This window comes from Anolis carolinensis, chromosome 2 (assembly GCF_035594765.1).
Source record: "Anolis carolinensis isolate JA03-04 chromosome 2, rAnoCar3.1.pri, whole genome shotgun sequence".
Lineage (NCBI taxonomy): Eukaryota > Metazoa > Chordata > Lepidosauria > Squamata > Dactyloidae > Anolis > Anolis carolinensis.
The window spans coordinates 109096410-109108913 of record NC_085842.1 but is presented as its reverse complement, the minus strand read 5'-3'; the positions used below and the strand labels follow the sequence as shown (position 1 = coordinate 109108913).

The 12504-nt window shown below is 40.3% G+C and overlaps 1 protein-coding gene across 2 annotated transcripts in view; it reads left to right on the top strand.

Moving 5' to 3' along the window:
- The window catches only part of kif3a (kinesin family member 3A), a 40951-nt gene extending 28703 nt beyond the window's left edge, over window positions 1-12248 (top strand). For both annotated transcript variants that reach the window (XM_008104729.3, XM_062970383.1), the window contains 7 exons: window positions 907-1087; window positions 1899-2009; window positions 3526-3651; window positions 5176-5229; window positions 6392-6460; window positions 6621-6745; window positions 7969-12248. In XM_008104729.3, the coding sequence (XP_008102936.1) occupies window positions 907-1087; window positions 1899-2009; window positions 3526-3651; window positions 5176-5229; window positions 6392-6460; window positions 6621-6745; window positions 7969-8017 (715 nt within the window). In that variant the 3' untranslated portion in view covers window positions 8018-12248. The remainder of the gene's footprint in view (window positions 1-906; window positions 1088-1898; window positions 2010-3525; window positions 3652-5175; window positions 5230-6391; window positions 6461-6620; window positions 6746-7968) is intronic.
- The last annotated feature ends 256 nt before the right edge of the window (window positions 12249-12504 follow it).

The following is a 12504-nucleotide window of genomic DNA, read 5'->3' as shown; positions in this document are numbered from 1 at the left end:
GAGTGGAATTCTTTGAATGTCAGTCTGTTGCACTGAAAGGAGAGTTACCCCCTTTGAATACTAGTGGAATACTGGTGAGCAAAGAAAGAATACCTCTTTCTTTGCTCACTCTCCAAATATCTCCAACATAGACCCAAAATCCCAAACAATTTGGGATTGCAGCCAAATCTTATTTATTTATTTACAATATTTCTATCCCTCCCTTCTCACCCGAAGGGACTCAGGGCGGCGTACAATTGGCAACAATTCGATGCCGATACATCATTAAAAACAACATATAAAAATATATTACAACCAATTAAATACAGTATAAAATATAAAACATAAAACATATGCTTAAAATCCGTTCGTCCAATATCCTCCAACTTTATCCATATAACAGTCTGGGTCATCTTTATCATTTATTCTTTAAAAGCCTGGGCACATAGCCATTTTTTTAAGGCTTTTCTAAAACTCAAAAGAGTTGGGGCTTGCCGTATGTCTCTGGGGAGGGTGTTCCACAGCCTTACATTTTTCAAAAGGAGACAGGCTTATTAATTCCTCTTTCTTACCTCTTCCTCCTGTCAATCACTACTTAGTTGGACATGAACGATTACATAAATCAGAGAGCTAAGTGTTAGAATAAGACTCAGAACTTTCTAGTACTGCATCAATATCATTTTTTTAGAAAAACTTGTTTTAAATGCCTCAATATCCCCTGGTGGACATGAGGAATTGCAGGAAAGTAGGCCCTGGCATAGAATTAACCAACAGAGCCAAATATTTTTCCAGCAATTTGGGGTTTCCCATCTGAGGAATAAATATAAGAAACCGTTTTGACTTCGAGGATCAGTTGTGAAGCTAGAATCTGCCTCTCTAGAATTCTGATTCAGAAGAACTTGGGTTCTTGCCTTTCTCTTTATCCAGGCAAGAACACCAGACTCTGCTGGAGAAGCTGTCAGCTTTGGAAAAAAAAGTGATTGTTGGAGGCGTAGATTTGTTGGCTAAAGCAGAGGAGCAGGAAAAGCTTCTAGAAGAATCCAATAATGAGCTCGAAGAACGAAGGAAAAGAGCAGAGCAGCTCCGTAAGGAGCTTGAGGAGAAAGAGGTTAGATTCATCTTGGTTGTGAAGTGTTGATTGCTTTGTTGCAAAATAAAATACATTCACTCTTTTCCTTACTTGGGGTTTGCCCAAAAATACAGCCAAGGAAGGGGGTTCTTAGTAAGGAAGTCAAAGAAGAAGGCAGGAAGAGCTGTCACATTTTTTGGATGTGGCAAAGTTTGGCTGCTCAGGATTACTGGATAATGGGTATACAATAATAGGCACTAAAGCCAGGGATCTCGAGGGTTGGTCAGCTGGAATTTGTGCCAGCAATATTCTCTTGAAATTGAATTTATGTAGCTCAGGGCTCTGAGACCAGTTATACTCTAAAAAGCGAAGTTGACAAATGTATGGCAACTTGAGGGGAAATTTCAGGTTGCACAAAAGTGGAAGTCAGCTTTATCCTTCTTGGCAAAAGGTGCTTGACTCTTAGGTTGGCTCATTTCCAAAGTAATTTGGAAGATTGCAAAGTACCTGTCTTTGATATTGATGAAACTATGTGTTGAGAAAAGATTTGAAGTTTCCATATAGAGAACTTGGGCTGTATTCCCAGATTTCTATAGATCTGATCAATGGGACCGGCAAGTTGCACTCTGTGCTCCCCTGGATGGAGATTACTAAATCAAGAAGGTAGTGTGGGGACGAAGTTAAATTTGAGTTAGCTGGCAGGAAGTAACATAGGATCTGTGTCATAAATTACTTATAAGAATCCTTCCTTCCTTCTACATGGCAGTCTGTGCTAAACAGCATCCTTTCACCAGCACATCAGTTAGACAATTTTGATTAATTTATCCTACTTTTGAAAATGTGTAAATAGCAAGAGCGTTTGGATATTGAGGAAAAGTACACCAGCCTTCAGGAGGAAGCACAAGGGAAGACCAAGAAGCTAAAGAAAGTCTGGACAATGCTGATGGCAGCAAAGTCAGAGGTCAGTATTGAATCCCATTTCTGTGTTTTCTGGTTTTCTGTGTTTAAGGAACAGAATTAATGTTTCTGTATAATTTTGTGGGCATATGTGTATGCACAAATAAATCTTGCAAGTAGAAAAGAGGACATTGGTCACACAGTGGTTTAAGAAGAAATCATGGAAGGGCGTGCTGTTTGGGTTCTGTGTGTGTGTATGTGTTTATTGTTTGACACTCAAGATTCTGGTTGGCCACTTAAGGTCTTCCTCCAGACTTTTGAATGAAGTTGTGCAGAGTCATGGAGTATGATGACATCGAAATACTGATTACACTTGGCTCTATATTTCTTCTTATCAAAGCTGACAAAGGTAGTGGAAGTGCTAGACTGCTTCCTGGGCTCAGTGATGTCCTGGATGAAGTCTATGACATAAAATAGTTTTCGCCAGCATAAGTAAATGTAATCACTAGATCTGGCCAAAAAAAGACAGGCTGTTGTACTGCATTCTGTGTGAAGTTGCCCTTGAGGATAGTCTGGAAAGTTCTGTTCATTCGGGCCAATCAGCAGCCTTTTTGACCAGAATTCTGGATACATAACACTAGGTATACATTTGGGAGCCATTGTTTTATAGTGGTTTACATCTTGAATGACAACTCTAGAGATCAGGATTCAGTTTTCACTCAGTTATGGAAACCCACTCTGAGACCTTGATCAAATCAGTCTTTCAGTTTAAGAAAAAGTAAATTCCCCTCTAAAGAAATCTTCCCATTACATGATCACTTTCGATGTGCTATAAATCAGAAATGACCTGAAGGCACATAACAACAACAAGAAGTTATAAACCATCTGCCTTGACTTCCATTACCTTTCCAGGATGAGTTCAAGGCACAGGTCTGAAACTTTCAAATCCATAAATCCTTGGGTTGTTAAGTGGAGGGAGAAATTTTGTACTGCATCAATACCAATGATAGGTTAGCAGGAAGTCAATTCTGTTTCATGTGTAAATGTGTAGTATTTTTATGTTATATATTATTTTATATTTGTGCATGAAGTTATAATATGTTTTATTAATATAGTGTTTATATGCTTACATATGTGTATTTTTGTCTAGAATGTGTATTTATGGTATCCTATTAAAATATATTTGAAAAGAAAACTAACATTTTCTGTGTACTGTTGGGCCCATTTTACTTTCAAATGGTTGGACTTAAGCAATTAATTGTGTTACTAAGCACTAGAAAAAGAAAAAAAACCCTCTTCTAGTGGTTTAAATCTCATTCTTGACAAAGTGAGAGGAAAGGTTAATGAGATGAAAATGAAGGCACACTGGTGTAGTGTGAGCCTTCTCACTTTAAAATGACCTAACCATTAAATAGAAATCCATCTGCAGGACATACTATGAAATGCAGTCTTGCTTGAGGTTGTTATGATTATCTTAATGATAAATGTAAGTATTTCCCCCTTAATGAAGTACTAGCAAAATGCACAGATTCCTTGTGGGAGGTCATTGATTTTTTGATTATTTGGCATGTATTTCCCAGATGGCGGACCTGCAGCAGGAACATCAGAGAGAAATTGAAGGCTTGCTGGAGAACATCCGACAGCTCAGCAGGGAGCTGCGTCTTCAGATGCTCATTATTGACAACTTCATACCTCAGGACTATCAGGTGAAAAATAAAGGAAGGCCAAAGTTTATGCTGAGGGATTTGGGGACAATTCTAGAACAAACAACTCCTATTTCCACTCTTTTCTAAGGGCTAGCTGTTATGTTCTTGAAACTACACTTTTAGTTTCCCCTGTCTCAGTATCCCTCGATGCCCTTGTCAGTGCTGGAGTCCATAGATTATAGGGTGCATTAAGAATGTGTTTGCTTCTCACCTGCTTTGTTCAGGCTCAGATGATCATTTGGGTTGCATTGGGATGGAGCCAGTGGACAGTAGGGCTGTGCAAAGCATCGGAGATCAATTTCGTAATTCAGAGATTTGTGTGATTCATTAATACATATCTCCAAATTACTAATCAGAATGGGACCCCTCCGAAGCATTACAAAATAAAATTGGAGCCTCCAAAACGTTTCAGAAAGATTAGTAAAGATTTGTTGTTTTGAAGTGTTTCAAGCCGTTTTTGAAAATACTTTTAAAAATTCCTAAAAATCAGTAGATTAACTTTTTTTTTGAAAGTTTGCAGGATTGATGCCCTGCTTCTGTTGTCTCATTATGCAAACATTCAAGGGGATATCTCCTATAGGTTTTTAAAAATTATTTATAACATTTTTTATAAATATTAGTGGATGAGAGAAACATTCTGATACCTGGCAGACTTACAGTCGCAAATGTTGCCTACTAGTGTGCCAAGTTTCACCCTGATAGCCATAAAAATGAAACAAGTCTTGAAATGTTCCCTGTTGCCACTAATGGAACAAATCTTAGCAAAACCATTAGGAAGCTTCAGAGATTCGGATTACGAAATGAAACAGGACCTCCCCCCCCCCCCCCCCCCGAATCTTTATGAATTGCAGCAGAAGCCAACTGAATATCCAAAACAAATTACTAATTGGATTTCAGCCGCTTCACACACTTCTACAGCTGCTGTTGCCACTTATAACCTGCTGATCATATGCAGCTTCAAGTTTCAGAGGCAGTTTGCCCTTAAATTCCAGATACTAGAGAGGAGTAGGACCAGAGGACATTTGCCATCATTCGTTTAAATGAATTCTTAGAGACACCTGGCATCTTTGATTAGATGGACTTTGATACTCATCCATTCCTAACTGGTCACTGCATCTGGGATGAAGACATCATCAATGGGGAAAGAAAAGGAGCAATAAAGCACCAGAGCAATCCTGAGCCATCTCAGGCAGGAAATTTGAGATCTGAGGAAGAAAAGAGTGGCAATTGTTATGTCCTTTGTTTTTACAGTAGAAGGTATTAAAAGATACTGGTTCAAATTCCATCCTTATGTATCAAAGTAACTTGATTGGGTTTGGGTAATGTGCCCCTCTGACATGGGGGAAAGTTCGTTTGCTGTCTTAATTCACCTAACAAAATGTCTTTGGTTAGTCTTGTTTCATCTCAACTGGTTGGAATGGTTTGTAAATTTGCTAGAAAATATGTTGTTTTTAAACCTACTGATTGTGAAGAGGTGTCATATAACTAAATTTAAGTGCATACTTTTTTCTTATTTATTTAAAGGAAATGATTGAAAATTATGTCCACTGGAATGAAGATATTGGAGAATGGCAGCTGGTATGTAAACGTAACAAGAAAAAAGGGGAATAATGGTATAAAGTCTTGAAATATCTTGTTCTCTTCTGAAGTCCTGTAACTAATCTACCAGTGCTGTCCAGTTTGTGTTTGGAAGTAGCCGTCCTATTGCTGCCCAAAGTAGATGAGATACTGCGTTATTTAAAAAATAACTATGTACCTCAGCATGCTATTTTCATAAGAGTTCAAGCTCTTTTTTTAATTGAAGATCTCTCACCGACTCCAGTGAAACTGATATGTGAATGTTCTAGATCAGTGGTTCCCAAACTTATTTGGCCTGCCGCCCTCTTTCCAGAAAAAATGACTCGGCGCCCCCTAGAAAGGGGGGCATGGCTCCTGCTCAAGAGGGTGGGGCTGAGCCTCTCCCCTAGTCCAAAATGCAGGGCTGAGGGGGAGGTGGGCGGGGCCACAAATGTGCAGCCAGGACTGGGATGGGTGGAGTTACGAGCTCTGAGGCAGGGTTGAGCTTCTATCCCTGTCCTGTGGTGCCTGCCAGGACACAGGAGGCGGGGCTAGAGGAGGGGGCGGGGCCTCTTCCCAAGTGCCTGACAGGGCTGAACCTCTATACCCCGCCCCCATGTTCTAACAAGCTCCTCAGGGGAGGTATACAGAGGCTCTTGGGAAGAGGCCCCGCCCCTGCCCCTAGCCACGTCCTTTAGTCCTAAACGGCCTCTCAGGAGAAGTATAGAGGCTCAGCCCTGTCTTGGGCTCTTGGAAGGGGGCCCCGCCCCCTTCCCTAGCTCTGCCCTTTGTATCCCAACAAGTGCCTCAGGAGAGGTATAGATTCTCATCCCTGTCTCAGGCTCTTGGGAAGAAGCCACGCCAACTCCTCTAGCTCTGCCCCCTGTGTGTCCTAACAGGCACCTCAGGTGCTCAGCCCTGTCTCCGGCACTTGGGAAGAGGCCCCGCCCCTCACCTGGCCCCGCCTCCATGTCCTAATAGATACCATCACCACCCCCCTGGATCGCTCCAGCACCCACTGGGGGGCGGTAGCGCCCATTTTGGGAATCACTGTTCTAGATTGAGCAAATAGTGAATGAAAAGAGCATTTCCATTAAGATCTTCCTAAAGAAAGGGCTCTCAAAAGAGGGATTACTTGTATGATATCCAATTGCCTTTATCATTCTTTTTCTTTTCTTTTAAGAAATGTGTTGCATACACTGGGAATAACATGAGAAAGCAGACTCCAGTGCCTGATAAGAAAGAAAAAGATGTAAGTGACATTTTGTAGTTATGGACTATTGCAATTATCTAGCTGTCTTCATTTATGCTTATCTGAGATTCCAGCCACACATACACATCCCATCTTGATGGTTGGATTTGACTTGACCAATGAGTGTCAACTAACAATGTCTCCTTTTCCTCACTATTAGCCCTTTGAGGTGGATCTTTCCCATGTATATCTGGCTTACACTGAAGAAAGCCTGAGGCAGTCATTGATGAAATTAGAAAGACCAAGGACTTCAAAAGGACGATCGAGGCCCAAAACTGGCAGAAGGTCAGAACTGGTATAACATATGGCTTTTGCTTACACATTGAAAGTTTAATGAGAGGTCTTCACATTATTCCCATGGGTCAAAGCTGCCCAAGAACTGACCCAAGCAGGAGGAACATCCCTGGTCTCAATGTTGATAAGAGCTCAGTGAATATATTTGTTGCGTATATGGGGTGAGGAAGTGTACTTCCAAGCTGAGGATTCAGGCCTGTGTGGCGAACCGAATCATCCAGTGTATGCAGCTGAAAAGAGTATAAATGTAAATATGCAAGGGCATATTTATATTCATATACAGTGGGACCTCAACTTAAGAGCATCCCAACTTGAGAGCATTTTTGAGTTAAGAGTGATCGTTCAGCCCGGGTTTCGCTTTAACATATGGGCAGTGTTTTGAGTTAAGAGGTAGTGCCTCTTTTAATGTAGATGTTTACCAGTTGTATGTTTTAAAGGCATTGAATTGTTGCTGATACGTGAGACCGCTCTGAGTCCCCCCTAAAAAATAGCGCCTGAGTACAGGGTTTTAGGGATTCAAGGGAGCAGTCTCATACCACCGTGCCTCATTCTCTTGCGCGCTTTGGGAGATTGCTTTGCTCTTGTCCACTTTGAGGCACTTTGGGTTAGTTGATTTTGTGTAGTTTTTATTCCTGGTATGTTTGGCTTTGTGAAGAGAGAGGGAGAGAGACCAAGAGTGGGAGGGAAATGGGTACAGTATGAAGATAAATATGCTCCTGCCTCTTCACTTATTTATTATGGGTACAGTTAGAACGGTGTGTAATATACAGCTATTGTCATGGGTTGGTAGGAGAGCTAAAACCGATAGCTGATCTCATCAAATGCTAAACAGGAAATGTATTGTTTCCTTGGATGGAGGATGGCCAAGGGTTCACTCAATCTATTCCTCTCTCCTTGTGTGACTGACTGGTGCCAATGATGGGGGGTCCTGCTGCCTCACTTGGATGCTCCCAGCCCCTGCGTCCACTCACAGTTACCTAATCTATATACCATCCCCATTCAAAAAGTAATAGTTTGTAACTTTTCTGTGGTTACAATGTCATTTCATTGGAATTATGTGACACCTAGAAAGGAAGTACCTGTGGGGATTTTTTCTGGAATAATCTGGGTTTTAATTTTGTTGTTCTTCTGTATCCTTTTGCTCTGAAATAGAGACCATTTTCCCCTGGATGGAATAATGAGTAATGTGACGTTTTTCTCTCCTTTCCAAACAGGAAACGTTCTGCAAAATCAGGAGCTGTGATCGATTCATTACTTCAGTAGACTTAAAACGGCCTGATTGCAAAAAAGATGTGTGTGGCTTAATCTGTGGCAAAATTATGCAAATTCTTGATTCTGGAATTCGCAGAAGAGTTTGATGTCTTGTTGGCACTGAAGTTGCTATAAAGGCCTCTAGTGGTGGCTTGAGACAGCAAGGAAATACATTTCTTTTGTTTGATTATGCCATTGTTCACACTAACATAACATGTTTAATCTGAGCTGTGTGGTGACAGTAAACTTTGTCAGTGTTACTGATGTTGCTCCAGACATTATGCAGGAAAAGCTATCGGGGGAACCCTGTGTTTAAAATGGCATGTATAGATTGGAGGCGGGTGTGCGTACATGCATGTCTACTTTTAAAGCACATTAGCTCTGTTGTAAGTAGGTGGCCAGAATTCCCTACCTGATATATATAGTTTTGCTTTATATATTGCGATTTGTCACTTGTACTGTTCTATGCTTGCAATATTGCAGACATCTGCTTTTTTTTCTTTTCAGGAGTGGTAGCTGCAGAGTCATGAAATATTCTGAATCCCTTTTTGTCCTCACATCTATGTACAAATAACTTCCAGCTCCTTTAGCGTGTACATAATACTCATAGATGTAACTCGTTGTTAAACAGAAACTGACTGTTGCAAACCAAGGTAGTGGTGGGCTTCTCTTTAGGGACCCCTGAGAGTTAAATTGTAGCATGGGTTCTCTTTGAAATGGGCCACTCTTGGTTTTGGGAACAATTCACTGAGCACTGACTGTTAAACAAATTACCTTTCATTTTGACCAAGGTAGGCAAAGTTCCTGTTGGAGGAAGATGGGAATTGTGCTAAGTGGCTAATGATCATTGTTTTTTGCTCAAGAAGAAATACATATCGATATTAGCAGCCACTTGCAGGCAATATCCCAGGGTAAGGAGCCTTATTGTGTTTTTAGTTTTTCAGATAAAAGTCCTCCTGGAAGGGAGGAAGGGATTTTTGACTCTAACCTTTACTTGCAAGAATATTGACAAGGATCAACGTTGGATTTGCTATAGAGCAGACTGGGGGTCATACAACACCCCAGTTGACGCTGGAAGGCAATGCCCAGAAGCCCTAGCCCTTTATAGGACCAGCTCACCTAGAGACTGAAAAAGATGAACAAACAACTTCATTTTTGATAATGAGCTCTGAGGACTTTGAGTGCAAGGATCCATGTTGGGTTTGCTGTAGAGCAGAGTGAAGGTCATGCAGCAGTAATTGAGCCCCAGTAATGTCCTAAGATGCAGAAGCCCCAGTAATGGCTTCTGCATCTTGGGGTTCTTATTCAAGAATCTACCCATAGCAATGCGCAGCACTTCTTAACCCCTGCTCCACAGTGTCACTGAGCATGAAAAGTGTCCTTTCTCCTTCTGTGATAGTGTTAACTTAATTCCGTGTGACATTTTGTGGTAATAGCTGATGTTCAAAACCTTGTTTACAGTTAAATATTGTTATAGTTGAGGGTTGCAAATTGAAACATGTTGTTTTTCTGGAAGAAGCAAGCACAACTACTCTTAAAGAGCAATGCCATTAAAAAAAAAAAAGAAATCTCTTGGTTCCTCTTTTGCATTCTTTGCTCAGAATTGGCTTTTCCTAACCTTGTGCCCGACTGATTGAATTAACACATTGTCCTCCAGGCAACATATCCTGCTAATTGGCAAATATGATGCATGTAGCCCAACACACTTGTTGGACTGTAGGTTACGGAAGGCTTTCCTAAATTAGCTGAACCAAATAGGTTTGGGGATAGAATGAGTGAACCTGGAATACATTAGAAAATGGCATTGGGCTTGGTTTTCCGACCATGAAGCCCTAGAATGTGAAGATTTGCTCCATTGCTGCTGAGGTAGTTTTTTAGTCATTCCAGATGCAAGAAATACGGGTTTTTTCTTTTCTTTTTCATCATTCCACATATTTACTTGGCACATACTTATTCTTCAAATCCAGTATCTAATTTTTGAAGATCTATGATTACCACAGCTAATATATTAACTTCTCTTACATACATACTGTTTGTGACTGATGGCCATATCTGTTACTTTATATATTTTAGAAGCCTGATTTTTAGGATTGAATGTACCTTCGACTTGTATGTACAGAAGGTACAATGGCTGATGTAGAAAAATCCTGGCAAAAATTGTGATTATACTTTGAGAACTGGATGTGCAGTTGATTGTGGATGACTCCTAGTAATTGCACCAAATTACTGTGTGGAACAATTCTCATTCCTTTTTACTGCTGTTCAATTTCAGCTAAATGTCAGCTGAAGAAAAAGTGGTTATAGATATGGATTATATATTTTGGTAGTGGATGAAGTTAAAAAAAGATTTAGAATTCATAGTTGAATTATAGCCCCCTTCCCCCATCAACTGTACTACGGTCAGAAGAGACATATGTGTTTGCTTATATTGTGATGGTTGTTCATAAAATACTTATTCAGATGATTTTTTAATAGGTTTGTTTCGTTTTTAAAATATTCAGTATATATTTACTGAATAACTAGGTGGCAAAGGCAATAACATGTTGGGCTTTGTAGATGATTGCATTCAAACTCCCTCAAGTTTAGTAACTCCTCCAAAGAGCACCTTGCTGTTATAATATGCTCTATAATAAAGAAGTTATAGTATGATTTATAAGGAACCTGAAGAAGAATCTGTATAATGAAGCATTTCTAATCCAACAGAAAAGAAATGACCGAAACTCAAGACAGCTCCCATTCTTATATTGATACATCCACAAACACACCAATGAAATCACACCAGTGAATCCTTGCCTTCCTCCTCTCAGCAAAGTTGTCACAGTTGCTGTCAGAGGAGAGGAAGTCTCCAAGCGTTTGCACACTGATGGATCCACAATTGTGAGTTTCACAGTGTAGTAATTCTCAGCTTTGGTCGTCTTGATGTTTTGGACTTTGACTCCCAGAAGCCTCAGTCAGCATGACCAATGACCAAAGAGTCTGCGAGCTTCAGTCCAAAACATTTAGGGGTTTGAAATCATTGCCATGTTGCATATTGGGCGTTCAGGATGTCTGCTAAATTATACCTTGATTTTGGTAAATAATTGTACACAACAAGAGAAACAGTGTCCAACAATTAACCAGTGGGAATGCCAATGTAAGACCTGTCCCCTTGATTTCTGTTGAGTAATTATCTACACATTTTTGTTTTTCTACCAAAATTTTGACTCTAGAGATTATAAATCCAGAATTGTCAAGTGGTATCAAATGCCCCTAGAGGAGGTTTCAGGAAGATCCATGAAGACCTGGCTGTTATAACTGTCAATTATTTCTCTTACGTATAGTCAATATGTTATATACTTTGAAATTGTTTTATGTTCTCAAGCCATTTACTTGATCTTAAATCTACGACGGTGTGCAGTAACACACTAGTTTTAACACAGAGATAGCAAGAGACACACAGCCTTTGAAACCATGGGGTTGTAACACTTTCAACAGTCCTCACTTTGCTGGCATATTATTCATAGCAATGCTATACTCATTGAGTACCATATGGTGTTGGTGACTACAACTAAGCTTCTATAGTTTGACCACAGCTTAACACAATGCAAAACCTGTCTCTGCATTGCCTGCTTCAGTCTTTACCTTTGGCTTCATACACAGCCTGCTCGCAATGTTTGTAAGTCTAATGACCATTCATGGCTCTACCATCACTACTGAAAAGGGTAATTTAGTTCACTATTGGGCCAAGAAAACACTATAGAGCCCGTAGTTTGCAAATCTTCAGTTGACTTATGTGTGATCCTTGCCTTTGTTTATTCCTGCTCTCATATTCATCCAGGGGAAACGTCCTTAAGCCTCTATTTTTTCCTTTTGTTTCTGTTGCAGCATATGTAGCTCTTTGCGTATGTACTGTGTAATGAGGATTTGTTTGTTTCTTTAAAAAAACATCTGGTTTCTGGCTTGCAAAAAGAGAGGGGAGGGAAGCTGTGCTCAGTGCCTTTGCATTTAGTTACCTTGCATTCTTTACACTTTTAAATTATAGCAACTGACTATGGGTCCATGCCATCTATGTTGTATATAATAATGAGATTTTCCCAAAAATGTACAATTTGTCCTTATTTATGGTTTTGCTAACTTCTTAAACTTAATGTTTCTGTTTGTGTTTTTTGTTGTGTACAAAGAGTATTCCTTATGTTGTATATAGTGGTACAATGTCTCGATACTGAGCATGTTGATGCCAAGAAATAAACACCTTGGATTTCCAGTGTATGTGGTTTTGTTGTCATTCTGGGATCTACCCAGCCTCATGATGGCAGATAGGGCTTTACTGCTTAAACCAGGCACCTGCAAACTGCGGCCCTCCAGCTGTTTGGGCTCCCAACTCCCAGAATTCCTGACCATTGAACAAGCTGGCTGGGGCTTCTGGGAATTAGAGGCTGAGACAGCTGGAAGGTGACAGTTTGAAAATGTCTGGCTTAAACCCTCCAGAGTAGATTTTGGAGGAATGGGGGAACAAGCGA